This window comes from Rhinopithecus roxellana, chromosome 15 (assembly GCF_007565055.1).
Source record: "Rhinopithecus roxellana isolate Shanxi Qingling chromosome 15, ASM756505v1, whole genome shotgun sequence".
Taxonomy (NCBI): Eukaryota; Metazoa; Chordata; class Mammalia; order Primates; family Cercopithecidae; genus Rhinopithecus; species Rhinopithecus roxellana.
The window spans coordinates 62,915,358-62,929,991 of NC_044563.1; the positions used below are offsets into that span (position 1 = coordinate 62,915,358).

Consider the following 14,634-nt stretch of genomic DNA (forward strand, 5'->3'; position numbering starts at 1 on the left):
ACACACAGAGAGACAGAGAGAGAGAGAGGAGAGAGACCATGAGTTTGCCCATTAGTACATGCAATACTGTCTCTGGCATGAGGAAATCAGTACCCTTACTCTTCCCCAGGCTACAGACCTTTCCCTTCCCTTCAATTGAGTATGGAAGGCAGAAGTGAAACTTGTTTTTATTTTATTCACATCTACTTAAGGTATGTTTAATTAAAGAATAAGAGCCTGCTAAGGATTAAGCATTTAACTAGATAAATCAGTCGTTAAAGATTTTGAAGACTTTTTAAAGCCTAAAAGTAGGCATCAGATAGATAGACTCCAAAATACATAACAATTCTTCTGCTGGTTTTGTTGTTATTGTTATGTTCACATTTTTGCTATTGTAAGCAACACTGTGTTTGATAGTCTTAACGTAAATCTTATTCCTCAAAAATGACTTACAGATGGACTCCAGCAACCCAAAAAATATGTTCAGACACGGTTTTACAGCATGGGCTTGTCTGTAGATTTGATGTCTGAGCCACTCAGCATCTTCTCAAACAAGATGACCTGAGAAGAAAAGAAAGGCTGACAGTGGGAAAAGTAAAGCCTATTTAATACAGGATGAAAAAGACACTGCAACTCACATTTTGATCTGAAAGTTTATGAGATCTCAAGGCAGAGACTGGGGTGACATACCTCATTGTCTTCTGGATGAAGCCAAACTCCAGGAAGGTACAGTGTTTTCTGAGGCCCAATATTCCAATATCGCCCAAGGTTACGTCCATTGATGAACACGAATCCATAATTCCAGTTCTGAAAGGAATGGTGGCTTGAGATTTGGAAATAGGTTCACCTTAGCAAGGTAAAACCTAAGGCACTTGGGGAGTGAGAACAAGATTGAGATACTTTATGGCACTCAAAGGGAGGTGAGTTTAGAGTGGGATATGTTATAGAATTTCTACCTTGCACTCTAGGAACGAAAGAGAAAAACATAAATAGAACCAGCCCTCTAATGGTAAGGCTGCTATTGTTCCTGTTATGTGATATATAATGTTATATATTTTAAAAAGCAGATCTTCTACTTCCAGAAATAAATATCAGGTAATAGTGATGAACACCACCGCTGACAGTGGCTATTAATATAAAAGCTGGCCGGGCGCAGTGGCTCAAGCCTGTAATCCCGGCACTTTGGGAGGCCGAGACGGGCGGATCACGAGGTCAGGAGATCAAGACCATCCTGGCTAACACGGTGAAACCCCGTCTCTACTAAAAAATACAAAAAGCTAGCCGGGCGAGGTGGCGGGCGCCTGTAGTCCCAGCTACTCGGGAGGCTGAGGCAGGAGAATGGCGTCAACCCAGGAGGCGGAGCTTGCAGTGAGCTGAGATCCGGCCACTGCACTCCAGCCCAGACGACAGAGCGAGACTCCGTCTCAAAAAAAAAAAAAAAAAAAAAAAAAAAAATATATATATATATATATATATGCTGCACAATTTTAAAAATCTGCTTACAATATAATGAAGAATTACAGGACCAAGATCTAGAAGAAGAAAATAGAGAAACAAGGAGACATCCAGGCAGTTTTCCACTAGAGGCACCTGCTTATTCTGGGCTGTAACAAAACGGTCTAGCATATACAACTGGAGTCTCTGAAATGCTCCAAATTAAAGGACAAAGGTTTCTGGACTTGACTTCCAATAAAGTAGTTACATGCTACATATAAGAGAAGCATCAAAAACACAAGGTATTGAAAAAATAAAAGAAAAATAATGGATAAAGATATGTAAACCCTAACCAAAAGGAAGTTGCTATAGCTCTGTTAATATTCAGAAAAATAATACTTTAAGGCAAGAAGCGTTATTAGAGATAAAGAGGGACATTTCATGATGGTAAAATTCTGAATTTACCATAAATGTATATACAACATACATAAGAAAAGCATAGATCCAAAACATATCAGCAAAACTGACAGAATAATAAAGAGAAATAAACAAATTTACAACCATAGTAGGAAATTTTTATACAACCTTTCAATAGTCAGTAGGCAAAGCAAATATCAATAAAGATATAAAACATCTGAAAGATGATTAACAAAATTGAACTAATTGACATAATAGAACATTGATCTAACAGCTACAGTATACACATATTCTTTCAAATATACCTCAGAATATTTACAAGCTTGATCCTGTGTTAAACTAGTTTTCACATAAACTTCTCAGACTATAATGCAATTAAGCAAGAAATTGATAACAAAAAGATAACTATAAAATATCCAAATTCTTGGAAATTAAGAAAATCACTTCTAAATAAACCGTAAGTCTAACAAGTAATGACAAAGGAAGTTGGAAAATATTTGAATTCACTGATGATGACAATAAAATAGAGAGAAACTTGTAGGATATAAAACTATCAGCAGATTTTTCAGTAGAAACCTTGCAGGCTAGCATGGAATGAACCAATATATTTAAAATGCTGAAAGAAAAACAACTGGCAACCATGAATACTACATCCAGCAAAACTGTCTTTCAAAAATAAAGAAGAGATAAAGACTTCCAGATATACAAAAACTGAGGGAGTTCATCGCCACTAGACCTGCTTTACAAGAAGCGCTAAAGGAAGTCCTTCAGCTTGAAAAGAAAGGAACTTAAACAATACCAAGAATCCACAAAAGTATAAATTTATTGGTAAAGATCATCATGTTTCTCCCCAGCAACAACATGGCCCTCAGAGTGGCCTGCAGCTTTCTGGACAGTGCCACCAGGACACCCAGTGCCTTAGGTTGAATACTACCTGCCAAATGGTACCATCAGTCTACACTATTTCCCTTAATAGGAGAAGAAAGTACAGCCCTACTGTAGCAAAGTTCTGGTCCCAGGGAAGCTCCTCAATGTCCCCAAACACATGGAAGTTGTCATTATGTGCAAGTCTTTGTGAAGCACACGACCATCAACCATCCATACAGCCATACGAAGGAAAAGTGAAATTCCAACTCAAAACTTAGAGGTGAAAGAGCGAGGGTAAGTATTTTATAATTCCTAGCAGACTCAAGAAGACTGGCCCTAACCTGCAGGATAAATTGCAGACCTTCTCTTCTGCTGGGCTTAATTTGCCTGCCAGCTCCTTACAAAACCATCTTTAAGACATTCTAAAATGCCCACACCGAGGTCACCTTGATACCTTCAGAGAAGCACCGACATGTGAGGTGTTCACCTTTAGTATCAGCTGTTTCTTACGAAACCTTCATTATTTTTTAGATAGAATTTGTAGTTATGATTAAAATGTCAAGCTAACATGGCAACCCTAAAGCAGCAACTATCCAACTAATAAGACACTGAAATGATTCATCTCTTTCTATATAGACATCACTTGTCTTACTACAACTTATTTTTTCTGTATTTCAATATGAACCATTACCCATATAACGGAAAGTATAAGATAAAAATTAATAATACACTAATATGAAATATGGCTTATAATTATGTACATTCTGAATTCTTGCTTTGAAGAATATAATTCCTAAGTCATGAAAAAATACATATTAAATTTATTCTTATTCTATGTAAAAAAAAAAAAAACGTATGGGCAAATCTATAAAGATAATAAAAAGATTGCTGTGGCTGGGCGCGGTGGCTCAAGCCTATAATCCCAGTACTTTAGGGGGCCGAGATGGGCGGATCACGAGGTCAGGAGATCAAGACCATCCTGGCTAACACGGTGAAACCCTGTCTCTACTAAAAATGCAAAAAATTAGTCAGGCCTGGTGGCGGGTGCCTGTAGTCCCAGCTACTCGGGAGGCTGAGGCAGGAGAATGGTGTGAACCCGGGAGGCGGAGCTTGCAGTGAGCCGAGATTGCGCCACTGCACTGCAGCCTGGGCGACAGAGCGAGACTCCATCTCAAAAAAAAAAAAAAAAAAGATTGCTGTTGCTAGGGGATGAGAGAAGAGGAAAATGGGGAAGTAATTGTCAAATGGTTATAGAGTTTCCTTTAGGATAATGAAAATGCACTGGAACTAGAGATAGTGGCTGCATGGCATTGTGAAGGCACGAAATGCTACTTAATTGTTCACTTTAACAGAGCTAATTTTATGTTATGTAATTTTACCTCAAAAAGTCTTTTTAAAACTTATGGGATACAACCAAATCCATGCTTAAATGATGATTAATAACCTAAAGTCATATAATTAAAAAGAATAAAGACTAAAAATCCATTATCTAAGTATCTATGACATTATAAAAATAAGGCAAATTAATCCTAAAGAAATTGAATAAACAAAATAATAAAGATAATGACAGAAATTAAAGAATCAAAAAACAAATATGTAACATAGTAAGAGTCATAGCCAAACACTGTACTTTGAACGATTAATAACATTGATAGTGTTCTGGTGAGAATCATCAAGAAAAAGAGTGCATTGGTATCCTATGACAATGACAAGGGGCATGTGACTACCAATGATCTCGACATCAAACACGAAGATTTTAAAGGCAACATATTTGAAAATTTTGATGAAATGGGAAAATTTCCAGAAAAATATATTTTCTCAAAGCTAACTTTACAAGAAACAAAATCTGAATAGTACTTTAATCTTTCAATACTTGAATCCACACTCGCAAACTTTCTCAAAAAGAAAAGGCCAGCTCTAGAGGCTTCACTAATGAACTCCATTACATGTGTAAGTGGTCCTTGTCTTATACAAATTCCCCTTCCTACATCCTGTAGGAGAGCCCTAAACCTGGCACCAAAACCTGACAAAGAGATTTCAGTCATGAACATAAACACAAAATAAGTCTTAACGATTTATCATAGACAAGCCCTAGATATAATCCAAATGTCCAGAAAAAGTAAAATGGTTAAATAAATTTACTAAAGGAACCCAGTACAACAGTGAAAAGGAACAAATCACTGCAAAATCAATAAATGGCTAAACCTCACAACACTGAACAAAAAAAATATTAAAAAGAAGATGCCCTATATGATTCCATTTACATAAAGTCAAAATAGGAGACACTGGCCTAGGGTGTTGGAAGTCAAGGCAGCGGTGACCTTTGCAGAGAAGGGGGCAGTGGTTGGGAGGGGTGCTAACAATATTTTTAAATTTCAATGATAATTATATGGTGTTCACTTTGTGATCATTTGTTGATCTGTACATTCACATTTTGTACGTTTATGTTATCTACGTGTATTTATACAGAAAAAGATATTCTAGGTAAAAACTAACCTACCAACTCACCCCACACAGAAAAACAAAGCAAGCTGCAGAATACATGGTACAATTCTATTCGTGTAAAAATAATTGTGTCTGTGTGTGTTCAGGCAAAGTTATATATAAAAATATACCACTGTTGGCAGTGTTGAGTTCTGGGAAGCAGAGACTAATTGGAATGGGGGTGGGTTCAGAGGGGAACGTCATGCTCTGCTCTCTCCCCCTTGTTATTGGTTTGAATTTTTAATTGTGTTTTGATGTGTCATTTTCTAAATAGTGATAAATTAGGAAGACTGATCAATGTGGGAAGGCTTGGTTGGAGATGAGGAAGAGGAGGAAAAGAAGAAAGGGAAGTATCCCTCCAGGAACACTGGCTTTGCTCCAGAACCCACCAGAGCAGCAGAGGGCGTCACCTACCAGCAGGCTCAGGAAGGTGTCCTTGGGAGAAGGGCCAGCCTTCAAGGTCCCACGGTAGAAGGCCGGGCCCCGGTGGCTCTCTGGGACAGGCTTCCAGGTGGCAGAGCGGAGCCTGGAAGGAAGGCCAAGTCATGGGGGAGAGGAAGTCCCCTTCCCAATCCAGTTCCCAGTACCCACCCCAGGTGGCCTGGGCCGAGCCAAGATTCTGTTTCAATGAGCTAGCATAGACTAGACACGCTAGACACGTTAAGATCGGAATCAGGACACTTGCTCCAGGGCCCTAGTTCTGATGCCGCAGTGCCCGACAGCCTGGAGTAAATCACTCAGTCTCTGTATCTTGGACTCTTCATCTGCAGTGAGGAATCTGAAATCTCTGAGTTCCCTGATCACTCAAGTATGCACGGGGGGCCAGCTGGAGCATACCTCTCAAAGAAGCTCATTTTCATCTCCAGGGAATAGATGGTAAAGCCCTCCAGGGAAGAGTTATTGATGCTGACAGATCCAGTTATTCCTGCAGATGCAGATGGGAGGCAAGAAAGAGAATATGAGCCAGGACTGGACTAGCATCTGGGACAAAGCAATGCAGACATGTATGTGCCTTAGGACAGGGGCTCAGCCAGGAGGGCAAACATTTGTCTGACCTGCTTTGACTGAAGGGTTTTACCTATATGTTTCCACACTACCAAGAAAGTTCCCCCACTTAGTACTGGAACTTCTCCTGAAATTCCCAAAAGGAAACTGGCCCTGCTCCAGAACAAGCCAGTACCGAACACACTGGCTTCACCCTCTGGCCCTAGAGATCAGAGAAAGCAATACAAGGGCGAGGGGCGGATTTTGCATCTCTGCTCCCAGGACCTGAGTAGCCCATTACTGAGGGGCTGGTTTTCCCCCCCGACCCCAGTGTGTAGCCCAGGTCTTCGGTTTTGAGTAACTGAGGAGAAGCCACAGCCAGAGCCCACCTTTCTGCTCATTCTGTATTTGCCATGAAAAATTGACTCGTCCTTGATTCTCCACCAGGATCCTCAGGTATCGGCAGTCCTGCTGAGACAGGCCAGGTCATGGAGACCACGCAGCCATGGAGGGCGTCTACCCGACAACCCATTTTTTCGCTGAGTTCCACATGGAGAGACACATGGGAGAAAAGGAGGCTCCAGAGCCCAGCAGTCTTCCCTGTCACCTAAGGAGTGCCTGTGTTCCTACAGTCAATCTGCCTTCCCCTCTGCTGATCCTACTGGGAAAGGCAGAGACTCAGCTGTGCCTTTAACCAACTCTAAAAGCGCAGAAACCCAACCAGGGGCTGAGGACAGGCTCAGGGCTTAGTGAGGAAACCCCCTCCCTTCCAGCCCACGGTAGCTCCTGAGGGACCAGGGCCTGGGGGTCACCTAGGCTTCCAGACCTGCACACTTCCTGCCACAGCCCCAGGTGAGGAGCAGTACCAACAGCAGGGGTGGAGAAGGGAGGCTGACTATCTCAGGACCAGGCTCCATCTGCATTTGAGGGCAGTCAAGGGCATCACCTGGGCTCTCAAATTACATACCCTGAGTTCAGGAATGTGCAGGTCTTTATTATTCTCATTCAGAATCCCTATCATTGTCTCATCCAGAAACACCTGCAAAAGAAGAGCCGGCATCAGACTGCTAGGCCCACCTGAAGAAAGGGAAAAGAGGGGCCGTGGTTTTGGCAGAAGGAGGTCCGTATGAAGGCAGACACCAGCTGTGGTGTTCACAGATGGCATGAAGCTGCATGGAGACTCTCGGTGGTTATAAAGGAGAAAGCAAGTCTATTTAGCCTGACTTTTTGGCCCCAGTGCCTCCCATACAGTAGGTCATCAAACAGCAACGTGTACCTCAACCAACTACCCTGCCCAACAGCATGGGGAGGTGATGCATTTTGCTTCCCACAGACAGCCTGTTGGCCCTACCTGTGCCATGTCGTGAGCGTGGGCACAGAGGCGGCCTCCGGAGCAGATGGACTTCTCATACAGGACAAGGCCGTAGGACTGGCCACTCCCATTGTTTATGGGAAGGTTCTCCATGTTGACGGGCTGATGGGATCTGACTGGCTATGAGGAGAAACGGCAGGAACAGAAGCCCAAGGGCTGAGAAGCCAGGATCCTCCTTTCTAAGACCCTGTCATTTGGTGTGGTCCCACCTAATGGTCCCCAAGGGTTCTCTGAATGGGAAATGATAAAACAGATGGCATGCGATACTGCTCTGTGCTGACATCTCCCTGCCCAGGAAACTCCGGGAACTGCAGGGCACGGTGATGCGGAAGCAATCGCTATAATCCTAAGAACTGATTAACAGAGGAAATAGATGGGGCAAAGGGGCTCGTGCCTGTAATCCCAGCACTTTGGGAGGCCAAAGCAGGTGGATCACTTGAGGCCAGGAGTTTAAGACCAGCCTGGGCAACATAGTGAGACCCCGTATCTACAAAAAATTTAAAAACTTAAGTGGGCGTGTTGGTGCCCTCCTGTAAGCCCAACTACTCAAGAGGCTGAGGCAGGAGGATTGCTTAAGCTCAGGAGTTCAAGGCTGCAGTGAGCCATGACTGTGCCACTGCATTCCAGCCAGAGCCATAGAGCAAGACCCTGTCTCAAAAAAAAGAAAAAAAGAGCAAATCAATTGTATTCTAAAATACTGAAGTCTAGCAATGAATTATGTACCAAGCAAATGTTTATTTCATTAAATTTAGTTACATTAAATAAATGTAGTTTCTTTAGTGTACCAGTCACTACCTTTTCTCCAAAATAGTGATAGCAGAGGTAAAACCAATGTGAATTCAAGAGCTACAGTTTCAGTTTCAAGCAGCTTTCACCTTTCTTCAAAATAGGACAGGAAGGCTGACGGAAAAGGAGGAGCAGTGACCGAGGAAGTTCAGGCCCAGCTGCTGGCAAAGCGGGGGCAGAAGCTGTTCTCCCAATCCCAGCTCAGCAGCTTTTCCTAGGTGGATTCCATAAGGACCACGCAGTCTAAACAAGAGCATCTCCACAGGTTCATCTGAGCAGGAACCCAGGATCCTCCAACATCCTGCTGCCCCTCCCCTGCACACTGACTCCAAGGACAAACCCCTTCACAGTCCACCCAGAAGGAGTTGGTGGCTCTTGTTCCACAGTCCTAAATTTGAATGAAACGCAGAGGATTTGTTTTCCCACTTCCTAATAGAAAAGTTTCCTGAAGGAATCCCTGCCCCATCCCTCCAATGGCCACTCCACCTCCTGTGGCCAAGCAGCACTCACCTCATTTAAGTAGGATAGGGCATCCCACAGCGGGAGGTACAGCGACGGTCTCATGGGGGGATACACAGCCTTGGGAGTAAGTTTGGGTACTTGGGGCAGGGGAGTTGCTGCAATGGAGATGGGGCACAGGGCAAAAGGTGCCTGAGATGACCACTGCCTTCTCGAAGCCCCCCATGCCTATCCAGCGTGGCCTTTGCTTTCATATTGGGGATTACTATGTCATCCATGGTACTAAGAGCTTTACAAAGAGTAACTCAGTCTTCACAGTCATCACAGGAGACCAAGGTTACTACCTTTATTGTTTCAGTGAAGAAACTGAGGCTTATAAAATGCTTAGAAACCCTTATTTCAAAAATCAGATTTTAAGCCCAGGGTTCGAAGTTAAGGTTGCTGTTGTTCTCAGGAGCTTGGTGTAACTGCTGCCCCCAAGGGAGACCCGCGCCCTCCTCACTTTTCCACAGAACAGAGACTCCTCATGAGGGCTGGCCCGTAAGTTAAATGGGTGTTGAGTACCTGAGACAGATTCAAAGAGTTTTTGAAGCTTGAAATATTTTTCTGTGTAATCTCCAGCCTCCGTGAGCACAGCATCATAGTCTGCAAGACATCGGGGCCAGTCACCAGCCATGCAGTCCCTGCAGCAGGCCCTGTTTCAGCACCGCTGACTGGAGACGGCCAAGGCCACTGAGAGTGAGGCAGAAGGAAGACACCTTCCATCCCATGTGAGTGTGTGATGCCAATCTAAGGACATTCCCCACAACTCTTCCTGGGAACCTGAGGCTGCCGTGACACTGGGCTTGCCTCGATTTCACTTTCTAACGCAAACTTGTTCAACCCACAGCTCATGGCCCACAGATGACCCGGGACAGCTTTGAATGCAGCCCAACACAAATTCATAAACTTTCTTAAAACATTTTGCACTTTTTTAAGCTCATCAGCTATCATTACTGTTAGTGTATTTTATGTGTGGCCCAAGACAATTCTTCCTCTTCCAATGTGGCCCAGGGAAGCCAAAGAGTGGACAGCCCTGCAATGGATACTCTTTGTTCAGCTGGTATTGCCTGGCCATGCAGGTCTGTGCCTTTACAGCAGTCGCCGTTCCTACCCTGCCTCTCTTCAGAGGTTCAAGCCAACAGGGCATTATACGAGACGCGTGAAGCAGAGCTCTAAGTCCCGGAAAGCCCTGTCTACTGCAATGACAGCCTGTTGGGGCATTATGAACATACAGAAGGAAGGAAAATAGATAGGAAAATCCTCAGTGCTCAGCAGAGATTAGAGGTCAAGAACCCAGTGATGCCAGAACAGGCTTCCAGAGCCTCCTCTGTAAAGCCCTAGCACCGCCCATGCTGGAGAGACTACTACACCAGCAGACACTTGCCATAGCTGGTGACAATGCCAGTGTGCTTCCCGAAATATGTGGCCCCATTCATGAAACCAAAGTTGGTTCCACCATGGAACATATACACATTGAAGGAGATCTCGTATTTGATGAATTCAGACACAGCACGTTCAACCTCTGCAAAGGGGAAGATGAGAACACAGAGAATGTTAGAAATTGAGAGGAGAAAGAAGTCTCTGGCAAACTCTTATCATTTCCAACCCCATCCCGCAATCAATTACAGTAACTCCTCGCTTCACAGCTGTATACATTCTTGGGAATGGAGACTTTAAGTGAAATAATATACAACAAAACCAATTTTTATCTCAATTTTATAATGAAACAATGTTGAAGACGACAGTATTATATGAGGATGTGCTGTGCATCATTTTTAAAGTTTCCAAGAACCTGTTGATGACGTTAAAGACCCACTGCAAACGTGTTACCATTCCACCTCTACAAAGATTCCAACAAAGAAATACGCAGAATTGTCCAGAACTACTCTAGGACACCAAATCCTGTCAATCCCAAGAGATTTCTGAACATTTTTTTCCCAACGTATCGACACAATTTGACTCCAACCTACATCTATTAAATAATACCCTAAGAATTCTCATGTCACTTAAATATCTAATTTTCCTTAAATTTTTTGAAATCATACTTACAATTAATATACCCTTATTACTACCTTCCAGTATAATGTTTCCGGGAACACTGACTTGGAAATACTGCAATGGTCCACGAGTGGTTGCTGTTCATCTTTAGCCACAAAAACTTCCATTTTTTACTGTGTTTAAACAGTTACTACCATCTCTCCACTGGCCACAGTGGGAAGGAGGAGGTTAAAAGTCACTCAGAGTGGGAGTCAATTCTCGCTACGCTCTTTTCTATTTGTATGACCTTGGTCAACCCATTTTCTTTCTCAATGCCACTGCTTCCTGATCTGTTAAATGAATGTATTAATTCCAACTATATCATGGGACTGATGAGAAAATTCATTGATGAGGTAATATATGTGGAAAAAAAGCACAGTGCCTGCCATACAAGAGACCAGAAAACTGTTATTTGGTGCTGGTGGTGGTGGTGGTGGTGCTGGTGGTGGTGGTGGCGGCGGTATTGTTGCTGGCATTACTGTTGGTGGTAATGATGGTATTATTGTTGGTGTTATTGGTGGTGATAGTGGCATTTTCTCTTGACTCTTTTTCTACTTTTCAACCCAAAACAGGCTTTTCTCAGTCCCCAAGTATTTTTCAATATTTTTCTATACTTCAGATACAAGTAGGCTTGTTTTCATAATAGCTCTTTCAAAATATCTTCTGTAGACACATATGGTCATTAAGTAAACAACTGCCAGTCATTGATCTAAGTGGCAGCACTTAATCCTCACACCAGCCTCATGAGGTCGGTTTTATGATAATCTTCACGTTTGGATGAGGTCACTGAGACTTAAAATGAAGGAAGCCTACATGAGGTCCCATGGCTAGCACTCCAGAGCTGGGATTAAAACCTGATCCCTTTGGCTCCAAGATCCATGCTCTTGGCCATCACTGCATGTTGTCCCCTAACTATTAGTAGTGCTTAGTTGACAATGCCATCAACAGGGCCTATGCACTGCTAGAGATGATTAATGTTCCACCTTCCTCAGAGACGTCACATTTTCAGAGAACCTTCGGTGACCACCTAACCTTACCTGGCCAGGTCTCTCTTCTGTCTGTTCTATCACTGCACCCTGTTTATTTGCTTCAAACTATCAGCCAAACATGGAACTATATATTGATTGTTTTACTCTGTAATGATCTGTGAACCTCACTAACTTATACTCTGTCAGGGGGTGGGAACCATGTAATTTCTATCCACCAGAGCATCCTCAGGGCCTGGCTGAGTGCTTGTATGTAAAAAGTTGCATGAATAATCTATGGCTGATCATATGAATCAATTAGCAGAGAACTGTATGAATGAGTTCTCATGGGACCCGGGCCGTCTCTTCCTGGAGTCAAACACTGCAAAACACTCACCCTTTGCATCTTTAACATGGTGCTTATCTCCCCATCTGTCGAACCAGCCAACCCAGTATTCCATAACCAGAAGAGGCTTATCTCTCTAAAAACAAACCAAAGCAAATACTAAGTCTGGCAAAAAACAAAACAGAAAAATCAGAAAACCTGAATACAATAGATGAGAACTTAAGGAACTCATGCTTTTCTCCTTTTCCCAATTCAGAGCTTTCTCTTTTTGATCCATTGTTTCTTCCTCCACCCCCTGCCCATTACCCCCTGGCCATCATTCACAGCTCCGGTTCCTCCACTCCTAAATGTCCACGGTCTTCAGCTTCATGTGCCTCCCCACTATACCTGCAAAGCACCATCAGCCATTTCAACCCTGTCTCACCCAAGGCAGGTGCTGAAAGAATGAGTTTTGGATACACAAGGACCTGACCGCAATTCCTTATGTAGAAACTCAGATTCCACAGGCTTTCAGCCTGACACCTGCGTTCTACTTCTAGCCTAGCATTTTCAGTGCTGCTGAATAATGTAGATTCTGTTTTTAAAAGGTGACACCTCCTCCACAGTAGGCCTGGCTGTTGCTGTGCCACGGATATGAAACTGGAAGATCGCAGCTGAGCCTCTCCTGGGTGGTATGTCAGCCACTCAGCATGCATTCTCAGCTGCACTCCTGGAGTCCTCTGGCATATTGCTGCTGTAAGATGGTCTCACTCTAAGCCCAAAGAGTTGTCAGCCTAGGACTTTTGTTAGCTGCTCCCTGAATTTGGATTACGATGTTTTCCAGATCCTATGTTCTCTTCTGCCTTGGTTTCATTTCTCATTTCATCCTTCAAACACTTCCATAGAAAGGATGAGTGGAAAATAAATATTCTGAGTCCTTACATGTCTGGCTATCAACACAATTAATATTTAGACTGGGTATAAAATTCTAAGTTAAAATTCATTTAGCCTCAAATTTTAAAGGCATATGCCATTGCTTCCTATTATCCAATATTTTACAATCCTATGCCATTCTAATTATTTTTGCTTGGCATGTAAGCATGTGGTTTTTCTCTCTGTAGGATGCTAATTTCACAATTTAGGTCTTTTTCATCACTTACTGTGCTTACCATTTGAGGTACGCTTTTTATCTAGATGTACAGATACTTCAGGTAAAGGAAATTCTTACGTTACTTGCAATTTCCTTTCCTCCATGCTGTTTGTCCACTCTTTTTGCAACCAGTATTAATAAGACGTTGGGTCTCCTACAATAATCCTGTAAGACATTTATCTTGTCTCTTTGATGTTTTGTTGGCTTATACTAATAGTAATATTAGGAAATTTTATCATCTTTACCTTCTAACCTCTATATTTAATTTTTAATTTCAAATACTAGATTTTTTAATTTCAAAGAGTTGTTTTTGGTTCCCTGATTGCCCCTCTTAACAGCCCACTCTTGTTCGTGTATAATCTTATTCACGTCTCTTTGCATATTAATAAGCCTTTTTACTACTCTATTCTGTTGCCTGAATTAACTCCATGTTCCCTGATTTCCATTTTCTTCTTTATTTGTAGTTTAATTATTTTCTCTTTGTGAAATTTTACTAAGTAAATACAGATCCTTAATTTTCCATTTGTACTCAAGAGGAAAGACTGACTTCTGGTGTTAACATTGTACTATGGGTTTGATCTTCTCCTCTTGGAAATCTTCCACATCAAAATAAGGACTGAGAAATGGAAACACAAACGACATCCTCTATGAAGCTAAGAGACATCTGAAACTTCAAAATACACATCGGGAGGAGGAAGTGCTAAAGCATTGAAGGTCTATCAGGGGTTCAAAAAACAGAGAGAGAGAATATGCTCTTTGTCGAAGATTTTAGGAAAGACTCACAGCACAAATTTCTCCCAAGAGAGAAGCATACTCTATAGTGCAATACCAACCATTTATTATCATTTACAGAACAGGGTGCACAAGCTGGTGAAGGGAATGCACTTTACATAATTCAATGCGTCAGAAGCTTAGAAGGACAAAATTATTGAAGAATCACAGATAAGAACTACAAGGAGGAAGAAGTTGCTGCTTGTGAGGTATCTGAGAGCAGTCCTGCAATCTACGCTAGCTCCCTGGGAGGTCGGAGAAAGCAAAAAGGAAGACAGGTAAAGATAAGAATTCATCCCTGCCCACAGCAGGATGCCACTAAGATACATTGTTAGCACAGTCACATGAGTCCTTCAGCCAGTAAGAATTCATCTCCATCAAAGACAAGTAATATCCCAGCACTTTGGGAGGCCGAGACGGGCGGATCACGAGGTCAGGAGATCGAGACCATCCTGGCTAACATGGTGAAACCCCGTCTCTACTAAAAAAATACAAAAAACTAGCCGGGCGAGGTGGCGGGCGCCTGTAGTCCCAGCTACTTGGGAGGCTGAGGCAGGAGAAT

General features: G+C 42.6%; 1 protein-coding gene across 1 annotated transcript in view; it reads right to left on the reverse strand.

Moving 5' to 3' along the window:
* Positions 1–224: 224 nt before the first annotated feature.
* GLB1L3 (galactosidase beta 1 like 3) overlaps positions 225–14,634 on the reverse strand; it is a 40,140-nt gene continuing 25,730 nt past the window's right edge. Inside the window, exons 10-20 of the mRNA XM_010362047.2 lie at positions 12,224–12,308; positions 10,209–10,346; positions 9,347–9,427; positions 8,834–8,940; positions 7,517–7,657; positions 7,133–7,204; positions 6,555–6,633; positions 6,019–6,106; positions 5,596–5,707; positions 670–786; positions 225–540 (exon numbers count right to left, since the gene is read on the reverse strand). Of these exons, the coding sequence (XP_010360349.1) occupies positions 475–540; positions 670–786; positions 5,596–5,707; positions 6,019–6,106; positions 6,555–6,633; positions 7,133–7,204; positions 7,517–7,657; positions 8,834–8,940; positions 9,347–9,427; positions 10,209–10,346; positions 12,224–12,308 (1,086 nt within the window). The 3' untranslated portion in view covers positions 225–474. The remainder of the gene's footprint in view (positions 541–669; positions 787–5,595; positions 5,708–6,018; positions 6,107–6,554; positions 6,634–7,132; positions 7,205–7,516; positions 7,658–8,833; positions 8,941–9,346; positions 9,428–10,208; positions 10,347–12,223; positions 12,309–14,634) is intronic.